General features: G+C 38.4%; 2 protein-coding genes across 3 annotated transcripts; both read left to right on the top strand.

Moving 5' to 3' along the window:
* Nucleotides 1–191: 191 nt before the first annotated feature.
* Nucleotides 192–3,638, top strand: LOC142377853 (uncharacterized). The gene is made up of 6 exons (XM_075462178.1): nucleotides 192–339; nucleotides 529–709; nucleotides 810–966; nucleotides 2,119–2,291; nucleotides 2,523–2,751; nucleotides 2,876–3,638. The coding sequence occupies exons 2-6, from the start codon at nucleotides 545–547 to the stop codon at nucleotides 3,073–3,075; spliced, it is 924 nt and encodes a 307-aa protein (XP_075318293.1). The 5' UTR covers nucleotides 192–339; nucleotides 529–544; the 3' UTR covers nucleotides 3,076–3,638.
* Nucleotides 3,639–4,177: 539 nt separating this feature from the next.
* Nucleotides 4,178–9,173, top strand: LOC142377852 (putative G-protein coupled receptor). 2 transcript variants are annotated; one of them, XM_075462177.1, is made up of 3 exons: nucleotides 4,178–4,302; nucleotides 6,128–6,179; nucleotides 7,145–9,173. In XM_075462177.1, the coding sequence occupies exon 3, from the start codon at nucleotides 7,251–7,253 to the stop codon at nucleotides 8,529–8,531; it is 1,281 nt and encodes a 426-aa protein (XP_075318292.1). In that variant the 5' UTR covers nucleotides 4,178–4,302; nucleotides 6,128–6,179; nucleotides 7,145–7,250; the 3' UTR covers nucleotides 8,532–9,173. The 2 variants fall into 2 exon arrangements, with proteins under 2 accessions (XP_075318292.1, XP_075318291.1); XM_075462176.1 differs by having other exon boundaries at nucleotides 4,178–4,377.
* The last annotated feature ends 3,597 nt before the right edge of the window (nucleotides 9,174–12,770 follow it).

Genomic DNA, 12,770 nt, shown 5'->3' with positions numbered 1-12,770 from the left:
CTGTACTTGGTTTAAATACTTCCCTCGGGGAATACGATTTCGTAGCTTTGTTCCGCACGTACTTGTAAGAAAATATGTATTTTACAACACAACTGCCCCATACATATGAGTGCCACACACAATGAAAGATGAATATGATATAACTTTTTCACGCACGCTCAGCAGGCAAAATTCTGCTCGACTGTTATACATTTGCCAAAATGATATCAGGATCCATGTACTGTAATACTGGAGTAGTACTACTACTTCCTCTACTACGCAGTATTTCCATGTACTGCGCCTCCTTTGTCCTCAGTGATTTTTAAATTGGTTATCCTTGAAGGCATCCTTTACGGTCAGGTGAGATTATTTTGCATTTATGTAACGTTAAATACGACGGGTATGTGATAACGCATTTAGGTATAGTTTTTTATCACTCTAGCTCCGGCTGCTGGTGGCTTGTAGGTGGCCCTCAAGTTTGACTGAACCCAACCTGTGCATAAAAGTAATGCTTGCCATGTCCGCGGTTCAACCTTTTACTCTTTACAGATTTGTTTCCCCTGCCATGCCACCAAAGAGAAACTCTGGAACAAGTCCAAGACAACCACAAGTGAAGATGATCAAGATCGGCAGCCTGTCAGATACGCAGGAGTTTCACTGTGGATCAGTGGAGGATAAGTTCAGGATGGCAGAGGAGTCCAGCAGCCATTCTCCTCTTCCCAGCAATGAGGTGATAAGCTGTTAAACTATGAAGTAAAGCCGGTGTTGTATTGTGTATAGAAATCATGCATGTTGTTATTATTGTTATTTTTTTGTGTGTAATTTGGCAGCAAGAAGCCATTGACTTTGATGAAGAAAATCTTGCAAGTCCAGGTATCAGAACAGACACGATCAGCCTACTCATGAAAATAGAGCAACTGCAGGCACAACTAAAATATGAACGCAGATGTAGGATTTTGGCGGAGAGAGAACTGAGGGAACTCAAAGGTGGGTGGAAACATAACCAACCAATTCATCAGTATGCTAAAAAAAAATCCTCTAATGAGCACTTCATCTCCAAGTCTGAGTGGCGAAACATGTCACGGTGAATGCTTTAACTTAGGAGTCTGTAGTGTAGGAATGAAAATAAAGTATTATCACATTCAATTTCATATACGTACAATTTTGAGGAAAGGTTTGTGAAGTTGGAATTACCGGGGTTTTCTGCATTGATTATTCATAAAATATGACCTGACTTTCTTCTAAGTTGCAATGTTAAAACACCATGCGTTTAAACTAAAAGTACATAAACAGTTACACAGTTTTTTAAAACACTCCGAGTAATCCGTCACTGTCAAGTCTTGAATAGTAATGTCAACCTCCGTGGTAATTTATCCAAAGCTACATGTAGTTTTAATGAAGGAAATGAGATTGGAAGTGTGGGTTGTTGAGCTTCCCCTCCCTGCAAATACAGAAATACAAATTCGGTTGACTATCGAAGTCTGCTCTTCTCAAGAAAGACAGTTTGATGTTAAAGAGTTCTTTCATCAACTGTCATGAAGCATTATAGAGATTAACAAAGCTGGAATAAGATATAAAGCATTTTTTAAGATCTGGGCATTCGTTGATACACAAAAAGCAAAAAAATTCTATGTACAATATGCAGGAAAGCACACTGAGAGAAGGTAAAATGAACGAAAGGTAACATCAAACAAAGGCCAAATAAGAACTGTGTTAGCGATCCGGGCTGCACACACAGGTAGTGTGTTGCTGTTGGGAGGAAGTGGTTTTAAAAAACATTTTAGGATTTGTTTAACATTTCCAAAATAATCAGCATCCTGATAACTCCCAAAGTATTCGAAAGCTATTTCTTGCAACTGTAAATAAGTGTCAATTTATTGGTAAACATTTAGCTCACTTAAATGGAGCTTTTCCTCGAAGGCTACGTTAGATTACCAAATGAGATGAAAGGGATTTCATGTTCACAAACCAATTTTGGATACTTGGAATGAGTGAAAGAGAAGGAAATCACATTTAGATGATTATGAAATGATAAGTAATGATCACATTTGTCAGTGTTGCATACCATGGAATAGTTTTACTTGTGTGACACATTTGCTTCATATCAATTTTGCGTCACTGACGTGACACTTTTTGCAGAGATGAACACCCTTATGATGCAGATGAGGCACACAGCACATGAATTACGAGTCACTCTGGATCATGTTCTCCACGGCGGCGAGGCAGCAGTTGCTCAACAAAACCCGGATGAAAGTGTCTCTTTCCTGACTGAGCCTGAGGTGCAGATGAGAGAAGTTCATCATATATCGGAGGTAAGTGCTCCTATGACCTGCAAATTCTGCTATCTTTTATTAACATCAAAAATGAAGACGGATGGCTCAGTTCATTTACATTTTGTTATCACCAGAGAACAATATATGTGCTTCTATAGCAAGATGTTTACTAGTAGACAGCTTCATGAGAGTATAGCTGTTTCATTCAGCTTTTAATGTCTTTTTTAATATTGGCGAAATTTACGCTTTTTCCTTTGGGTTTTTTTTCAGGATGAGCACAACTTCCTGTATCTGTCCGAGAGTCTTCGCGTGCCAAAGAACCTCTACGAGCATGTAGCCGAAATTGCAGACTACAAGAAGTATGTTTCAGCACTGCTGATGATACTTTTTGACAGAAACACTTTGGCCACACACTGTCTGCAGGGCCGGAAGAACACCCTCACAAGAGAGGATTGCCACAAGCCTCAACTCCCACCTGAGATTTTGAAAAGCCTAATAGGTAAGATGAAGATTTTTTTTTTAAATGTTTCGATCCTGACTATTTCAAGAACAACAGTCTTCTTTGTAGATGCTAATTATTTTAACAGTTGAAAACATGTTCTGTTTTTTTTTTCTTTCTTTAGATCACGTTGGAGACAGGTTTGGTGTCGACTGCAGCCAAATAAAAACTGCAATCCGCACAAAGTTGAACAATGAAGACAAGCTACTGAAGAAGAGACTGGGGTTGGGTAAAAGCGAAAACAGTGCTATCGTCGATCAGTCCTTTTGCGGGGCTTCTCTTCTGCCGGAAAACGATGCAGTCGCAAGTGACTCTCAGTTCTAGTTGTGCTGGTCTGCCTTCGGTCACCCGTGTTTTGTGTCTCATAGAAAAGTATGACAGGTTGCCTTTTTCTAACCACACAGGGTTTCTTCTGTGTTGACATCAGCTGCTTAAAAGGATTTTTTTTCCTTTTCAAAACTGTAGAAATCCTTTTTTTTTCACTTTGACAGATTTTGTTGCCTACCCTGCTGAGTGTTTGAAAGGTGTGACCTGACTTTCGATAACTCTATAGAATCTTGTATGTATAATCATTAGGGGTAAACACAAGTGTTCTTACTAAAGGTTCCTCACTGTAAGTGATTGTAGCTAAATACTCGGTCTGTGAAGTCTGTTTTTATCAAGCATTTACAGTTTCAGTCAAGTTAACTTTGTACGTGTACAAGAAGGAAAATGTTTGAAAATCGATGTTGAGAACAAAACTGTGCATTACAACAAGTGATTTGTAGGTAGTTAATCAGAAGTGTCAGAACATGCTGTAAGTGATAAATCTTTCCTCTGCAGGTATCTTTTTTTCACGTCTCTGTTGTCCTTCACTATATAAATGATAATTTAACTTTTCAAACTGATTTTTGTACTGTTATTATTATTTTTATTTTATTTATCAGCCCTGCGAAGCAGAGTATGCTCTCATTGGAGCGCAGCCAACAGATGTCAGTGCTGAGCCTCATTTCATGTTCATGTTGGCTTCCACACGGATGTAAAGTGAAGGTGCACCAAAATAGAAAATAACGAAACTTGAAATGAAGATAAATAGCTAAATAAAATTCCACCAAAAAAAAAACACGCAAAATTGCTTCACTCAAAACAAAATACTGAAAACAAGATGGGGAGAAAAGTCCAATCCAGGCAATACTGCTGTGTTTTCAGTCACTCAAAAGCTTTGGAGAGAATAAAGGACCATGTGTAACAATAAGCATAGTCTACAGTGTGTGACAGTCACAGACGCATACTGACATATGAAAGTGTGTGTGTGACATGGTTAATGTTCGTGGATGGTGGTAGTTTGGTGCAGTGATCTCTCTTTGGCTCCTCCCCCTCGTGTCCCCGGGGTTGACTGATCCATCTCAGTGGATTCACAACTCATCAACTGTCACTAGTGGCATCAGCTGTCCCTGGGGTTTCTTTCAAGGTTCAGAAGACTGCTTCTTTGTGAAATCCCTTGAAGTTGCAACACAGCTGGATACTTATGCACCTGGACGCATCTGGGAACCGATTCTGACGTTTTTCAAGGTTTTAAAAACGATTCATAACCATTGCTTTGGAAGTTTTCAGCTTTACAGCTTTTCAGCAGCCAATTTTCAAAATGTAAGAATGTTTTTTTTTTTTTAAGTAAGCAGCTGTGTGCTTAGATAAACCTAACTGAGATTATGTTTCAGTATTACTTTAGAGGATTTAAAAAGCTAATTAAAGAAGAAATGCATTAGGCTGTAAGTCAGAGTTTTCAGATTGTGATTTTTATTGTATTTGTCTGGTATTGACATCAAAATAAAGGAGGTGTCTGGAAAGGACAAAGTGTTTCAAAAAGAGGTATCAGAAAGGATGAGAGAAAAATTTTGAGGTCAATGTTAGGAATTATATCAGAGACAAGCTAGAGTTGAAAATGATTATTCCTTCAAAAGATATGGTACAAACTTGTAGACAAATTGTCGTCAGCCTCATTGGTGGAATAACACCGTGACAAGGTAATATGAGGAGTGATTAATCAGCGTTACCTGGACATGATCCTGCTACACAAACAAGTAGACATATTCTTTTTACCCCAAGTGAAACAACTTTAAGGGGACATGTTATCTTATTAACTGAAACTTGTTCACGGTGTACATTGCTGATTATCAAGGCACATTTTAGAGGAAAACATTCTATCTATTCCACTAAATGTATCTTACAGCTTCAGTTACAATAGATACGAACATTCTATATTTAAGATATAAATACGACAAGATTAAACCATGGGCTTTTATCCATTTTGCTTTTTAGAAAAGGCAAAAAAATAATAATAAAGAGATACTGCTTGTAATTGTAAAAAGGTTGAAGATGCGAGAGTTGATTTTTTTTTCCCGCCTTCTAAACTTTCCACCCACACAATTTATATTGTCACTTGTGCTGTTCGACTGGACATGTTCTGTGACTGATGGTCGCTGCACTCTTCCCTCATTAAACTGACAATACCACTCAATTATCATTATCATATAAGTTCCCATCTTTAATTGTGATTTATAAATCTTTGGAGACAAATGGTCTTTCCTAAATGCAACAAAATGTTTTGGGGTTTTTTATATACTGATGGCATAAAGCATGGCATTAAGGGATTCCCATGTAAGACTCAAATAGGTTTGTTGGAGATTATAAGTCCTGCATGATTCCTTGATCCCAATAAAACATACATCAAAATTATTTCCCAAAAATAATTTAGTTCTACTTAAAAAAAAAAACAACCGAGATTTGAAGGATGTGGCTCATGTAGGTCTGCAACTGGAGCACAAATGAAAAGAGGACACCCTTACATAATACGAGGATGTACTTGTACCAGTGCTTTTTTCCTGGGGATAAACCTCATTGCAAATGTGATTCGCCAATAGCTGTCCGCCAGAGAAGATTACTGCAGCTGAGAGCATCAGTGGATGACTTACAGGGACTTGTATTTAGGACACAGACGCCTCCACAATCGCACATCTGCAACTTAATTATGATTATCAGCGAGTGACATTAAAGACAACACAAATGTGAAAAATGAGTCTCAAAGTTTTGTTTATAACCATGATGTACAGTATTTTCTTAATTTCCCAGTGAGTTGGGGAAAGAAAGGTTCTCCCTTTGATAGCACGATGAAGGGTGACACTGAGCACACACTAATCAATGCAACGAGTTTCCTGCAGCTGGGCTGAAACAAGGACACTCATTATCTTTTATTTCTAAAGGATGGGGATAGATGGAGGAGAGACGCAGGGTCCTCCATGAATTATTCCTATTGATCATGTTTCTCCCTCATTAAAAAGGCTGACAGTGTCCCTTCTTACGAATGGTTATTGATTGGTTTGTATGTGATTTCTTGAAGGTTACGAAAGTGCAGCAGATATCCCTGGATCTTTAGATCAACACACTTGGGGGTAAGTGTGTTGCTATGTTAGATAATGATAAATAAGATCGGGACTGTTAACAGAATATATTTAAGTAAGAAAAAAAACCTAGCCTAAAACTGTTAAACCTAATATACGATATTGTATATGGATGTGTGAACTCTGATGATATCATAGTGATGTTTTCAGGGTTATTTGGGGCTGGAGTCTGGACACGTATAAGATGAGACCTGTGCTGCAAATAGGTGTTATTGAATTTAACAATAGCTTTGTGCAACTTCTATCCTCTGTCAGGTTGTCTAATTAGTTTCCAACATAAAAGCATACTATTTATTATTAGCTGTTTTCAGCAGTTTCTTTGAAAGAGCTTTACATATTTTTATGTCAACAATAAGTCCCAGTGCTACTTGTGAAAGGGGCTTTTCCTACTAAGAACCTGCAGAGACTTATCACCCACCTGCAGTTCCTCTCAGCTCTATAGAGCTTTAAAGCATTTTCAGCCCATTGTTTTGGCTTTACTGCCTCCAACGTGCCTGTGTTAGTCCAACCCCACCATTTCAGACAGCAGCAGGCTGCTGTTTTTAGTGAAACACTCTGAAACACAATCTGCTTTACACGCTGGACACCAAATGGCACAAAGACAAAATGATAAACTATGTGGTAATCATTCTAAACGGTTTCGTGAAAAAAAGAATCATTTGAGAGTGGAGCGCTAAAAGGAATGTTAATGTTTTGTCCATCACTGTTGAAATGAACCCAGACATGACTATATGATATAAATGATGGTAGTTCGACTGAATGTAGATGAGCTTGTAAAAAGGTTTGCCTCATTAGTTAGTCTTAAAAGATATCAATGTGCCAGTGTTGTGCTCACAGTTTTTTTCCATTGCTCTAGAGTGAAAAAAGAAAATTAATAATGAAGGATGTAAGTAATTAAAAAAAATATATATTTGGCACCATTATATGTTTTAATAGGCTTTATTTTCCCTTTCCAGGAGTGAAGAGTCTATATTGGATTTCTGTGGGATTTTTTGGACTTGTTACTGAATGATGGAGAATCCAGGAATACAGATTTGTTCTTTGACAACATTATTATGAATCATGGAGGAAAACAGAACTTTTCTAACCTCTGGGTACAATGACAGCACCTCTGCTTGGGCACCAATGCCTTCTGCTCCCAGCAGACATCTAGGCACCCACCCCAATCCACAGACACGATTCAAGGACCTAACAGGGATGTTTTTCATGGTGACCCTAAATGTTGTGGCACTGCTGGCAAACACTGCTGTTATTGTGGTTGTCATAAAAGCCCCATATCTCAGGAAATTTGCCTTTGTGTGCCACCTCTGTGCAGTGGACCTGCTGTGTGCCATCTTGCTCATGCCTCTTGGCATTGTGTCCAGCTCCCCGTACTTTGCTGGTGTGGTGTTTACTGTGCTGGAGTGCCAGGTCTACATCTTCCTCAATGTAATCCTCATAGCTGCCTCTATCTTCACCATCACAGCCATCAGTGTGGAACGCTACTATTACATTGTCCACCCCATGCACTATGAGGTCAAGATGACTCTAAAGCTCACTGCCGCTGTTATGGTGATGGTATGGGTGGCTTCTGCTGTGCTGGGGTTGTCCACCGTGTTTGGATGGCCATCTTACGGTGGCCTGAGCTCCATCAAGGCTGAACACTGCTCTATTTACTGGAGCCACAGTGACCATAGACGTATTTTCTCTGTGCTATTTAGTGTCACTTGTTTCTGTCTGCCAGCTGCTGTGATTTTTGCAGTCTATTGTAATGTGTACAAGGTGGCCCGAGTGGCAGCCCGCCAACATGGACTTTTGCCCTCTTGGACAACCAACCAACTGAAGCACCGCTCTGACTCCATAAACAGCCAGACTACCATAATCACAACTCGCAACACCCCTCATAGGATTTCACGGGAACGGTTTTTCGGTGGCGGTAAAGCTGCTTTTACTCTGGTGGTAATTGTTGGCCAGTTTCTAATCTGCTGGCTGCCTTATTTTGCCTTCCACCTCCACCTGATCCTAGATGCAACACCAAAGATCCCTGATGGCCTGGAGGAAGTAATCACCTGGCTGGCATATTCCTCCTTCGCAATCAACCCTTTTTTCTACGGGCTTCTTAACCGGCAGATCAGAGAGGAGCTTTGTAAGCTCAGACGCTGTTACTCATCCCGGCCAATGGAGCTGGCTGTATCTAGTCATGAGGGTTCGGCCCATGAGAACTTCCTTCAGTTCCTCCACAGGACCAGCTGCACATTAGAGACGCGTGCTAGCTTTGCCACATCCAGTCCTAGAAGCACGCTGGATCAAACTGGACAAACTGGTTTCAGGATACCGGGACAGATCCCGGAAGAGTTCAGTTAGATATACCTCACTATTGTGCCTCACTGTTAGCTTGCTGAATATAAAAAAGTGACTCGATGAAGGATAACCTTACTAAATGAGTGTCAGCAATGCATAGGAGGCTTTGCATTCAGTAATAGCTGAGATACAATACCAAGAAATAAATTCTGTTTTTGTCACTGAGACTTGATAAACAATTATTATCTACAAAAGCTGTTAGACCTCTTAAGATGCTTGCTACTGTAATTTTAGTAAAGCTATTAGTAAAGGAACACTCTTTGAACCAGCTACTAAAGTAAAGTTACTGTTTACCTGCAGCTAAAAGGTCTGATTGATTAAAATGTTTTACTATTTAAATGTTAACATCAGTCTTGTTCAACAAACATCAGTCAAACATGTTGACAATCAGTCAACATGTAACTAGTATTTCAGAAAAGAGGGATTCATATTCTGCTGTTTTTCATTTTTGCTATATTCCTACATTCTGAAGACTACTGTGTTTTTTTATATTGAATATGAATATAGTAGCAATACACTTGTTATCAAACAATCAAATATTGTCATGTCGTCTTTAAGGTGCAAGTTTTCATGTACACTTTATTCTAAACAAAAAGGAGGTACTACATTTTGTTCAAGAATGTGTCTCTTCTCATTGAATTAAATGTGCAATAAACAATGCAAATGCTGATTATACACATGAATCATTTGGCTAAATTTGTTTTTCCAGCACATTTATTGGAATCTCTGGGCAAGACGGTTCAAGATACAATGTAGGCCGCTGGACAGAAAACTGTTTGAACGGGATCTCGTCTTAATATTTCTTGTATTCTGAAGACTAGCTGCTGTCTGCCTGATTGAACATGTATATTATACATCGATAGCTTCTCAAGCTGTCATGCATCCAGCAGATCAACAGGCAGCTTTCCCATTAAAATTGCAAACAATGCAAATGTATCCTTCAGCTCACTGACATATTGTTTGAAAGAATGCTGGTTAAATGTTTTTCATGGCATATTCAGAGTGAAGGAGCAGCCTTGTATAACATTTTCTGTGCTTATTTGTTTTTGTAACAATTTGGAGGACATCCAGCTGCACATTTCAAGAACATATTCATATTTACCAACGCAGGCATACACAAATTGTCACTGAACTTTATCTATTGATTCATATTTTGGAACGTAAATTTTCTTCATCCTCGTGACAGAGCATGGAGAAATATTGTCAATATGATTGGATAAGCATGTACATTAGCACAAACACAAAGTTTCTCGATTTGTGACTTTTTCACTTTTTTTTGGCGAGATCTCGTTGAATTGATAGCTTTTTTGTAACTAATTGTTGACGAGGTCTTTCAGATCTCACTTTGGCCTGCAAACAAGGATAATCAAGGATAAAGGTTAAAGTATCTCTCAACAACACAGTCCAAGGCTGTTCATTTAGGCCTTCCAGCTGTGGAGTTGATATGAAGTGAATATGAAAATATTTTTCGGTGGGGCTGACACCATTAACATGAAAGAATTGTATTTTTTACAGTTTTGTGAAAACTAAAATAAGGATTCTCAACAGTTTTAACGATTTCTGCTCGACTTGTTGTCTCTGTGCAGATAATCATGGTCATGATCTTCATGTGTCCAGTTATGAAAAGCCTGTAACTAAAGACTGAGCCTAGTGAACACATGATTAAGTAAGGAGAAAATGTCATTTCATTACAGATGAAGTGATTATCTCTAATACCATTGTAATATGTGGTACACAGACAGATCGACACAGGAGAATTACTATTACATGTAGCCACTTGGCAAATACTGAGGATGCAGCTTGTTCTTATAAAACTATATCTATCATTGATGTTCTTCAAAGATAAATCAGTAATAACACAGTATCCAGTAGATGCTTATGCTGCGAACATTGCGTGAGAATGTGCTGTTCTTTCACACAGATTAGACTTAAGGGATAACATCAGGCAGAAATGGTGATAACGGCTGATAAAATTAAAAGAGGATGCCCCGCTAAACCTGTAAACAACCAGAGATATATGCAGAAATATGTTAACAAATATACTGATTAAACAGAGTGCGGTACAAAAATAACCCCTGTCATGCAGTGATGTTAACGAATACCAAAATATCAGTGTGAGGTGGCAACTCGGAAAAAAAAAGGCTCCACTCGCACACACACATTCACACAGTAACTGAAATCCAGTTTATTGTCTTCTGGATATGTTAAAAGGAAGATAACACTGTGCCATTTTATCATCTCTGGCTGCAAACACGTTCACATAAGTGCTGCGAAGCAGCTACGAAAACAGCTCCGATAACAGTGCAGCCAAGTGCTGTTATCAAGGTACAATACAATAAAAAAAACATTTAGAGGTGGACAAATCGTGTGCAAATATAACATGATACCCGACTGAAGGTTTCTTGAACACTAACAGCAGTCATGCAACAACAAACCCATATTTGCGCAGTTTTTGATCAACTGAACTCATTCACATGCACGCGTGACATATGATGTTGTGAAAATGTATTTTAAGAGCTGCTTCTAAGGCTTATTGGTTTAAATGCAATAACCAGGTTAAAGCTGTTGAATTATAAATGCAACGGTGTCAGGCAGCATGAAACATGACTGTTTTTCCACAGGTGAGCTTGAACCAGTGTTTAGAGAAACTGTGTGCTACTTGGCTATTATGGAGGTATCCTGAAAAGAAAAAAATGTACAAAAATATACCATGACATTCAATTTAGACAATTTTTTTATTCAGCAATATATCCTGTATTATATTGATTATATTATATTATATCTAATTCTAAATGCTATCAGATAATATGACGAGGGGAACAATATTATCTGTGTTGATGGTAACACAGATCAAAGTCAGACTGTTTCATCTCTCCACCTCCAGAGTATCTGACTCATTTTCAGAAATAATGGGCCTTCACTTTTCACAAGTTCTTAATTAAAGTGAAGGACCTCTCAGTTCGGGAGCAGCTCTTATTAAACAATCACATAGACTGTGCTGCTCCTCTGCTAAGCATATTCACTGTAGAACAAATAAAAGTCAACAGCTTTAGAGAGTGAACATTTATGGTTTGAGCTCAGCTGAAAGTGATTTGTTATTGGCAGTTCTTAATGGCAAATCTACTGAAAAGACCTAATCTTGTCCTTCTTGCTGTGCTGTCCGCAGTCCGTTTGATTTAAACTTGATGAGCTGCTCAGTCATTGTACAGAATGATGAATGATGCACGGGAGTAATGATGAGACAACCACTCCTGAAGAATCAAAGAGAGAGGATGTGATTGATGGTGCCGTTTGAAAGAGTGAATCGCATTATTTCATCAGACCTTCAAACTCTATTTGCAGACATAACATGAGAGCTACTCAACCACCTTAACAGAGCTCATGTAGCAGATCCTCACCCAGATTCTACAGACTGATTATGGACCTAAACTCAGAATAAGAAGGTACTTTTCAGTTTGACGCATTGGAAAACAAGATTATTTACTTTCTTGCAGAGAGTTAGTAAAGCAACACCACTCTCATGTCTGTGTATTCATTTGATTAATTGGACTTATTGTTAGGAAAATACCCAGAATTAATCTGTATCAAGGCCTGCTTAAACTTTATGGTTCAATATGTTGTTTTCTCTTTCTTTGATAAAACCAAAAGAAGAGAAGAAAAAATAAATAAATAAAAGAATAAGAATAAGATTACAAGTCTCCTTGAGAGATAGACGCTCACTTATCAGGCTTTCTCCTGTTTCTAGTGTTTATGTTAAAACTAAGCTTCCCATTCCAAAAGGTCAGAATCTTTAACAAAAAGAGCAATTTATCTCTGCACAAATAGAGTTCTTGAGCCAACATTTGGATTGGTACTGCCAATCTTGAATTGGTGCAAATTCTAAAAATTCAAGTACTTTATTTAATAATCCTGTTTAGGGAACAGCAACACAAGCAACCCTGCTTTGCTGGCAGGATGTTCTTAGTCTGGCATAAGGTAGAATATAAGCACATTTTTTTCAAAAGAGAAAGTCTCAAACACTTACTGTCAAACAGTGCTCTGCTGAGATCCTAGTAGGCTTTTGGAAGCTTTTCTGTTTTGTATTGCATTGAGCTATTTATCATATGTAGAGCTATTTGAAATATATCTCATGCACATGGGAGCCCGGATTTAGCACCACTTAATTCTGTGTTGTAATATCAAACCGAACTGCTGGAAGCTCTGATGGTGGATGGTCCGTCTGACCTATTGTACTGAAAACAG

The sequence above is a fragment of the Odontesthes bonariensis genome, chromosome 3 (assembly GCF_027942865.1).
Source record: "Odontesthes bonariensis isolate fOdoBon6 chromosome 3, fOdoBon6.hap1, whole genome shotgun sequence".
NCBI classification, from domain to species: Eukaryota; Metazoa; Chordata; class Actinopteri; order Atheriniformes; family Atherinopsidae; genus Odontesthes; species Odontesthes bonariensis.
The sequence above is the reverse complement of the archived record's forward strand: the minus strand, read 5'-3'. Positions and strand labels throughout refer to the sequence as shown.